Source organism: Coccinella septempunctata, chromosome 3 (assembly GCF_907165205.1).
Source record: "Coccinella septempunctata chromosome 3, icCocSept1.1, whole genome shotgun sequence".
In the NCBI taxonomy this organism is placed as follows: Eukaryota; Metazoa; Arthropoda; class Insecta; order Coleoptera; family Coccinellidae; genus Coccinella; species Coccinella septempunctata.
Window position 1 is genome coordinate 27273561 of NC_058191.1, and position 9594 is coordinate 27283154.

General features: G+C 32.1%; 2 protein-coding genes across 2 annotated transcripts; one reads left to right on the plus strand and one right to left on the minus strand.

Moving 5' to 3' along the window:
- Positions 1 to 116: 116 nt before the first annotated feature.
- LOC123309370 (transportin-3) lies at positions 117 to 7548 on the minus strand. Its single transcript, XM_044892455.1, has 10 exons — positions 7336 to 7548; positions 6930 to 7285; positions 6280 to 6832; positions 5386 to 5732; positions 4984 to 5306; positions 3747 to 3959; positions 3521 to 3663; positions 3149 to 3378; positions 2163 to 2612; positions 117 to 282 (listed from the first exon to the last, which is right to left on the minus strand). Exons 1-10 carry the CDS (start codon positions 7450 to 7452, stop codon positions 222 to 224), a joined length of 2793 nt encoding a protein of 930 aa, XP_044748390.1. The 5' UTR covers positions 7453 to 7548; the 3' UTR covers positions 117 to 221.
- Positions 7549 to 7916: 368 nt separating this feature from the next.
- Positions 7917 to 9592, plus strand: LOC123309407 (60S ribosomal protein L44). The gene is made up of 3 exons (XM_044892514.1): positions 7917 to 8036; positions 8178 to 8351; positions 9423 to 9592. Exons 1-3 carry the CDS (start codon positions 8034 to 8036, stop codon positions 9558 to 9560), a joined length of 315 nt encoding a protein of 104 aa, XP_044748449.1. The 5' UTR covers positions 7917 to 8033; the 3' UTR covers positions 9561 to 9592.
- Positions 9593 to 9594: the final 2 nt, after the last annotated feature.

Consider the following 9594-nt stretch of genomic DNA (forward strand, 5'->3'; position numbering starts at 1 on the left):
ACCCGCTCCCCCCACTTTTCAGCTAAGCGCTAAATGTCCTGCCCTATTGTAGATTTGTATTTACTGAAGATAATTTATTCGTATTGTGCAATGCATTCAAATAAAACTCATTCCAATAAAAAATAAAAATTTATTCTGCAATTGAATAAAACTGTTAAAATACAGTCTACTTTCTTAAATATATATGTATATATATTACAGTGACTTGAATAAAAAAAATTTCAGCGGTAATATCTGGTTAGGTCTTTCAATGCATGGGTGATAGCTTTTGATGTATCAGATCTGGAAATGAAAAGGATGCATTATACTAATATTTCGTAGGCAGAACTGAATCAACATTGTATGGCTTATTTGAAAATATCAGGGCAATTCATGCAATGTGTCCATTAGAAGTATCTAGAAAACCGAATGAGTTACTCTATAATATAAATAGATAGATAAAAAAAAACATCTACAATAATTATGATTAGGTATCCATATATATTATTTTGAATGTCAGAAATACATTATTAGTAATCAAACTATGTAGCAATATATATATACCGGGTGGCCCACTCCAGACGCGGCGCTCATTTTGAGGGAGTAAAAAAGATATTTTGAAAATCTTTTTTTGTGGTGTGTGTAAGGTTGTTCAAAAGCATAATTTAAAATTATTGTCATATAGACAGGGTGTTCTAAAACAAAGATATAGACCAAAGTTACCCTTTTTTAATTGTAACACCCTGTATTCGACCTCAAAAATGGAATGGCAAGCTCAAATTATGATGAGTTTCTTCAGATCACTTTCTACCTTAGAAGCCATACAGACAGTATTTTTTCGAGTTAACAAGTTGGCTACTCTTACACAAAAAAATTTCAATAATTCTCAAACATCAACTACACATAATCGTCAAAAACTTTTTTATTTCACATGGCACACCTGGTCTTTCTATATCTCGTTGAACGTAAAAATTAATTTCGAAACTATCTTCATAAGGTTTTCCTATTCCTATTCTCAGCAGTTTTTGACGATTATTTGTTGTTGATGTTTGAGAATTAAATTATGATCACTCTGTATATTCCAGAGTTGAAATTTTTTTATATGCAGGAGTTACCTGTCTACTCGAAAAAATACTGTCTGTATCGCTGACTTAACTAACTAGTTTCTTCATTAATTGCTATTTAAAAAACTCCATATTTTAAATTTTTCGCCATTATCTCGTAAAGGGTGTTTCTAAGGTATCTGAAGAAACTCATCATAATTTGAGCTTGCCATTCCATTTTTGAGGTCAAATACTGGTTGTTGCATTTAAAAAAGTGTAACTTTGGTCCATATCTTTGTTTTCGAATACCCTGTATATAAGACAATAATTTTAAATTGTGCTTTTGAACACCCTACACACATCACAAGAAAGGATTTTCAAAATATCTTTAATTACTGTCTGGGGTGGGCCAACCGGTATATATGAGTTATAGCAGGGGTTAGTGTAATGGGACACCATACAATTCGGCGTATGATACAAGAGCTTGGGAAAAAACCTCAGTAAAAAAACCCTGTCTCTCTGTGAGTAGTGTAGTGATGACAAATTTTATATACAGAATAAGTATCTCTGCATCAAAAATCTTCTTCAGTTTTTGATGAAGGATCACTCTCGTTAAAAATCCTTTCAATACTGAATAGCCCAAATCTTGCTTTTGACCAGAAGGGTCTTTTGATGGTGGTGATGTTTTTAAGTTATTTGAGGAATGCTACTAGGGAATTATCTTCATAAATATAAATGGTTAATCATTAGAAAATAAGAAGAAACAGGAAAGAAATTAAAAAAATTTCTTCATAAACGTCTAATAAACAATCCCTGTGAATCCAACTGTATATGATTCGCATTTGAAATAACAAAGTTTGTTTCAACTTGTATATTCAAAAGTACGCCTGAGACCATTTTAGTTGAATAGATCCCTATTTTAGGATTGAGTAAATTTCAGTATTAGGAAAAACTTGTTTGTATCTCTTTAGACGTCTAATGGACACTTTCCATGAAACACTTTGTATTGGCATATATTAAAACAATTCAATACGATGTCATCAATAATAATAATCATTATTCAAAACATCAAAGATTAGACCAATTTTTCTTTAAAAAATTGAATATTTTTTGAAACAAGGAAAAGGATGTAATACTCACTTTGATATATTTGTATGGATCTCTTTCAATTGCTGTGGGGTAGCTGCATTGATACTACCATTGTCCTGTTTGGGTAAAGTCTCTAGTGCATTAGCTAACCATTCTCTTGTTACTTGTCTATCAAATTCCAATAACTCCACTATCACATCACTAATTTCACATAACATATAAGAATGGAGATAAAAAACACTTGCGTGTATTAAGTTTGTAACTAACTGTTGACCAAATTGATTAAGTATACTTCTCACTAAAGTATTCCTCGTCGTCCAATCTGACTGTTTCTTCCCAAGATGTCCTGTGCTGATAACATCGTACAAAAATTTCATTACCGAGGTATTTGCCTCTTTATGAACTAACGAGCACGCTGTTAAAGCACACTGAAGAATGGGACTCAATGCTGCACTTTGTAAAAAAGGGATAGGGGCCCTTTGTATAAATCTTGCACATAACCTGTGGAAATGAAAAATCTTATAATAACTGGGTAATACTGCAGAAGAGACAAGTGACCTTCAAACGGCTTCAAGACGCAGAATGCGCAGGCGGCGACAATGTCATTTTTAAGTATTTGTTGCCAGATTTTCCCCACATCGCATTTATGCAGGGAGTCATTGACTCGCACTGTATAATTGATATAATATTAATTTTATATCACAGTTGATAGATTTTTATTTCTATTCTCTTTTACTTAATCTAAATAAAGCCATTCAAGCGACTTTAAATTGAGACATTTGTAATGCATTGCCAACGAAATTATGAACACCTGCCAAATTTCTGATCATTGGGCTGTTTGAAAGTTGATAAAAATTATTAATGAAGATCCTGTTACATAGATATGTACAGGGTGGGCAAAATTCGTTGTCCACTAAGGGGATCTTGAGAACTATAGCAGCTAGAAGAAAACAGATGACACATTCTCAAGCTCCCTGTACAGATCAATCTAATAAGTGTATTATCGTTGAAGTATTATCAATGATTTCTTTACATACCTGAAAAAATCATCTACGGTGTCTGGATGTTTTACTAAACCATTTTCTTGGAAGAGTCTGAATGTTGGTTCTAGAAAAGCATTCATCATATCTAACAAACCCTGAATGCATCTGATATCAGTAGCATATTCATCAACAAGTATACTCCCAACGTACAAAAGGCAAGAATGTTTATAGTTACTATATATAACAACAATTTGATGAACCAAACTCTGCAGAATTTCCGCTAGCTGAAAAAAAAGTATAGTGAAACATTTTGGGCTGTAATCTTCAAGTTTTTATGAATTATTATTAAGTATTAAGTAGAGATCTAAGATGAGTATTCCATAAAAGAAATATGAATATAAACCTTTCAAAATATATTGAACTCACCTGTTGGCTAACGCATCTCAACATAAACCTCATACATCTACAGCACCTTTCCATTATTCTACCATCACTTTGGTACTTATCGAAGGATTTTGATAATAAAGGCCATATTTCCAATACGACAGATTTGCAGGGATGTGGTCCATCTGAAAAATTGCTACTTGATAAAAACTATGATCAAGATTAAAACTGAAAGTCTTCAAACGCCACTGAAGTCGTGACAACTAACCTTCTGTTTGTTTGATTGAAACACTCCTCAATATTGAAGAAAGTCTGTCCAGCCATATAACAGGATCAGATTTTGTGCCCTTAGATGTTGGAGTATCTTGTTCTATTAACTGAACCAAAGGTGTTATTGGAATGAAGCAGATTTCTCGGAAAGCTACAACTATATCATTCGGTGGCATGTAGCCGATAATGGCTGCTACTCCCTTCAAAAGTCCTGAAATATGTGAGATGAGTTATCCCCATGATTTTAATGAATTTAAAAAAATAATATGGGGTCATTGGAAGTTTATTTTTCTTAATTGATTACTTTCACATCAAATAATGCCGACGTTTAGGCGCACCTTTTCCAAGGCTGATTTGATTATCAAGAAATCAGGAAAATTAAACTATGAAATATATCAGAATTTTTTGCTGATTATCGCTCTTAGAAATTCTAATGAAAATATAATAAGTAAAATATATGATTCTGAAGTTCTTCCAAATCTATTTATGTAATTTATTAAAACGTCTAAAAGCCTTAATCACCACAAAAATCCTGATGATATTTCATAGTTGAAACTTTTATATGCTCACTGAAGGTGTGTGTGAAACAAAAAACACACTTATATGCAACTATGTATTTTAAGTGCATACTTCATGCTTGGACAGATTCACACTATTTTGAATCGATTCACAAGATATTAAAGGGTCGGCCAGTGAAACAGAGAAATTTCAAATATCGATAGGTTATTGAAAAATTATTCTTCCAAATTCTATTGTATATAAATGAAAATTACCATTTAGGGTAGAAAATGAGCATGCTTCTGAGTATGAAGAAGCTTCCAATGATGAAGTGTAAACATAGGAACCATAAACTCAGGGTACTAACAAAACCAGGAAGGTAGAAATGCACTTTAATCATTTTGTTAGACATCAGTTTCTTGGAATACCCTTCTGCAGTTCACCTAGGCTTGCATACTTGCAATTATTATGAAACAACAAGAATGGAGGTTTTGATGGAAATGTACCACTTATTCCAAGATATAACGCAATCTGGATGGCTGATTGAAATGAGCTTCCAAAAAAAAGGTGTATCTACCAATAAAAATATGTACCAATAAGGTGGATCTACCGGCTCACAAGTTGTTACTTATAGAGAAGACTGAAGATGACGGAAACTCATCGCTCACACCTTTCACCAGTCTTTGGCCCTCATATTTCACTGGCGGACCCTGAATGATTTCAATTTTAGTACTCACCCATTATAGCGTCATTACTTATACAAAACTTGTCAACTTGATGCAATATTTGCAATAAAAAGGGCATGTGCTTGGCCATGTGATTGCCACATGTCGTACAAATATTCTGAAGAGCTTCTGCAGCTGCTGGTCCGATATCTGGTTGGGGTAAGGAAGATACCAGATAATGCAATATAGGATCTAATGTGTTTGGGTGCTTTTCAACCCATTCACATAATTCTCCAAGCAGCATCAGAGATGTATACCGAACGGCAACATGTGTTGATCGATCTTGAATACTCAAAATAGCCTCAACAACTTGAGGCACTACTTCATTTTCATCTCTAAAAAAAAAAATGAATCAATCCATGATAGGAACACAGATTACATTTTATATTGAAAAGCTTGTGAAAATTTACTTACGGGAGAATATTTTTGGCAACAGACTGCATGACAAACAAGGATGCCTCACTCTGATCCCAGGTGGCATTTGGATTTTGTAAATTCAAAAACATCTGTCTAAAACAGTTACTGCTACCTACTATGAATACTACATCCTTTATAAGGTCTGACGCTTTTGAACGAAAGTATTTGAACTCATCATTGTCCTTTAATAGTCCTTCATGGTCTGGCTCAATTTGACTATGCCTACATAAGGCAGTTATCAATCTTTCTACAAATGGTTTGAATAGTTCGTTACTTTCTTTGCTGTTTTTATGATATAATTCTTCACTAAGAACATACCAAAGGCTGAAGGTTAGGTCAGCAACCTTAAAAAAAATAAATCGTATGATAAAAGTTTATCATAAACGTAATGGAAGCACTTTCATTTTGAGTAGCTTGTTATTTACATTATCCTTTTTCTGATTTTGAAATTACAATTAAACATCTTATAATAATTGATTGGAAGTGAATGAATAGGGGCTTGGTACTAAAATTTCTTTATGTTAGGTGGCACACATTATTAATATAAATTTTTGTGCCCTAAGGAACATTAATGAAAATATTGAATATTTTATCAAGTCCGGTTATAAAAAATTTTTGCAAAGCTATAGAGCATACAGTAACCGAAATACAATAGGTGGCTACTTATTAACCTGAATTAAACACCCTGTGCAACTTAAAATCATCAACCAATATGTCAACCAATTTTTTTTTTTATTCAAGTAGTCATCAGCGAATGGATGCGACTAGAATAACAATAAAGATTCATTAGAGCACTTTTTTTTTTAATTTTTAAATAAGACCCAGCTCCCTAACAATAAGCAATTAAATACCTTTCTCAGGATACAACATAAATTATAACAAATTACTTACCTCATAGTCATGATGGCCTACACACATCAAGACTAAATCGAGGGCCTTGATTGCATAATGATATGATTCCCTAGTACTATTTTTTATTATTTTTTCTAAAAACGACTCTGCTAATTCTGAAAAAATCTTGCAGAAATTTTTTGATTTATCCTGATCTTCATTAGCTACAGATAAATGATATGAAACTTCCAACTGCACTATGTTATTGAAGAGGAAAGTTTCAAGTTGTAGATAATTATTCTCTTCTTCTAGACATTGTAGAAGCATACAAATACAGTTGGTAGCAGCGTCATGAAGGGGTCCTGATACATTGTTTTTTGCATCTAAGATGTGAAATGCTTGTATGATGATAATATTATCATGTGCATTTTGTAGAAGTATTGCCCCAATGGATACCCAAGATGTGAAACAACATAATATTGTTATGTTTACTTGAATATTCTCGTGGAAATTGCCAGCATAATGATTACAACAATGTTGTAAAAATTGCTCTATAGTTGCAGCACATTGCTTGAACTCCTCAATGAGCTCTAAACGTCTATTCTCCCCCAATCTGGAAGGATAATTATATGTAAAACAAAATCTTATCCTCTATTCTAATGTAATATCTATTGAAAATATGCTATATTAAATTTGAAATTAGTACCAACCTTATTGATCTTTTCTCAATTTCCTCAGGTAAAACAGTTAAAATTTCTAACAATGGCCACACATTAGTTTGCGAAAATTTACCAATGAGATCTAAAGGAGCTCTTTTCCAAGAAGTCATTTGTAATGCTAAATCTGCTAAAGCTAAACATAATTGCCTTACAATAGCACTATTTGTGTTTTCATCAACTTGACTGATATGTTCTACCAAAGAGTCTCTAAGGGAAGTGTGAGCATCCAATGGTAATTCATGAAAACTGTTTAAAATCTTAGATCTCATAGTCTGGGCAGCAAAACAACAAGATTGTAAATCTTTTTTACGGTGCAGGATTTCATCTGCGATTGTCCAGGCATAAACCTAAAAAGTATTTATTAAAAACTCAAGTAACATACAGTACAGTACCTTACAGATTTTTGTAAATTATCAAGCCACTGAGCAGCTTTTTCGTTTTCGCTAGCATTTTTACTGTCAAATAAAGCAGATATGGCTAGATAAACAATATCTAGTGAGGGTTTCTCTTCCATTTTCCCTAAGGGAAAAATTTCAATCAGTTAAATTTGATCTTTCCAAAAATATTTTTGAAACTGCACCGGAAAGTCAAATATTCGCATATTGTACTGTCAAAGTTGTCACATCGGTAAGACCATAGAGATTTTAGATACTTCAGGTTATAAAAATAATATTATTTTTTGAATGAAACAATATTATTATTTTTATTTTATTATTTTTTATTTATGATGGTTAATTATAGAACAAGTAAAATAAAGTAATGAAAGGTGGAATAATATTTCAATGATTTTAGATCTCCTTCTCCAGAAATAATAATTCGAAATTTTCCACAGAACCTACTCATTTTCATTTTTGAATGATCAATCCGAATAATTAATTTATTAAAATGGTAAGATGGGTTTCTCATCTTGTTTATACAAATAAGGAATATAAAATGTCTTTTTCAATTTATTAAAATTTGAAATGCTCCAATTCTGTGGTTTCATTGAGAGCAATATTTGAAGTTTCAATTTTCATAGAATAGTTCCGTCATCCGTCAGCCTTTCCTCGTCCTTTTGAAGTTCAAAAACGGAGAGGGACCGTGATTTGATTCAAAATGGTGAGTAAAACGAATTCTTATCTTCAATAATCTGTTTTTGTAATCTCCATATTCTTACATAAACGATTTCTTTTCATTTCTAATAAATCCATACATATTTGCCTTACAATATTTTTATATTTCTTTTCTATTTTCTTTTAGGTTAATGTACCTAAACAGAGACGTACATTTTGTAAAAAATGTAAGGTCCACAAAAACCACAAGGTGACACAATACAAGAAATCTAAAGAACGTCATGCTGCCAGAGGTAGAAGGCGTTACGACAGAAAACAACAAGGTTTTGGTGGTCAAACCAAGCCTATCTTCAGGAAGAAGGTATACATTATTTAGAAATTTACATGCTTCAATTTATTTTAGATTTCATTTGAACATCAATTTGTGTCGAGTTGAATTATCTTGTAGAATTTGGAGTTGATTCTCTGCGGAATTCATGTTCAATGGAATGTCCTAACACTATAGTTTGCACTACTAGAATTCTGACTGAAAGCATTCCAACAGAACAGCTGATCTATTAGTAAAAGGGCTATTGCAAGCAAACCACAGATTTAACAGAAAATATAAGAAATAAACATATTAATTAGTTCATCTAATATATTTCAATTCATTCTCTGAAGTCTGTTCTTTGGATTGTTGCTATCCATTTTTCCTTCTGTAATTTGGAGAGTTCATTTAAATTCAAAATAATCCCTTAAAAAGGCATGAAAAAATAACACTAGGTAAATAGTGCTTTGTTTGTCGTGCTAAGGCTTTAAACCGCCAATCGTTACACATCATTGAACAGTTTTATAGTGAATTCCATTGACTTGAGTGTATATTTTCATGTCGCTACAACCATTCCATAAGATCAAGCTAGCTTCACCATTGGAATTTGGTATTACAGCAAATTCCATAAAATGCTTGCTTATTGAGTGCATATTATATTAACTGAACAATAATTACAAAATATCCTAATGTATATTTGATATATTCTGTGATCTAGTGAAGTACCTGTGCTTCCAATGAAATTGGATGTTAGAAATTGTCATTTTTTGCTTCAACTTCATAGTTACCAAATAGTGTAGTTTTCACAGCATGTATTCCTCCACTCTTTCAAAGAATGATGAGTAGAACGAAGTATCATCTATCTCGTCTATCTCATCTATCTCGTTATTTATTGGACTTAAAATTGTAATTATGAATATTGAAAAAGAGTCTACATTTTTCTAAAATTCTTGTTTATGTGAACCTGATTCACCAGAATAATTAAAATTATCCTTTTCCATGAAATATGTAGCATTTAATTTTTATTTGTTTTATTGAGTGTAGATTTTTTGTGTGAATGGCTCTTTTTTTTCTATAGTTGCAAATTTCCCAAAAAAAGGTAATGATAAAATAATTCCATTTCAGGCCAAAACAACCAAAAAAATCGTCTTGAGAATGGAATGTACAGATTGTAAATTCCGTAAACAAGTTCCATTGAAGAGGTGTAAGCACTTCGAGCTTGGAGGTGACAAAAAGAGGAAGGGACAAATGATTCAGTTCTAATTGTAAAAATAAATAAATCTTTGTAAACAGTTTT

What these genes read in the sequence shown, in the direction of transcription:
- LOC123309370 (XM_044892455.1), bottom strand. Translation starts at nt 7,452, where the DNA reads ATGGAAGAGAAACCCTCACTAGATATTGTTTATCTAGCCATATCTGCT. An exon ending in ATTGAGAAAAGATCAATAAG is followed by an intron (nt 6,833 to 6,929) that starts GTTGGTACTAAT and finishes TTATCCTTCCAG; the next exon opens with ATTGGGGGAGAATAGACGTT. An exon ending in TAGGCCATCATGACTATGAG is followed by an intron (nt 5,733 to 6,279) that starts GTAAGTAATTTG and finishes ATTTTTTTTAAG; the next exon opens with GTTGCTGACCTAACCTTCAG.
- LOC123309407 (XM_044892514.1), top strand. An exon ending in AGCCTATCTTCAGGAAGAAG is followed by an intron (nt 8,352 to 9,422) that starts GTATACATTATT and finishes ATTCCATTTCAG; the next exon opens with GCCAAAACAACCAAAAAAAT.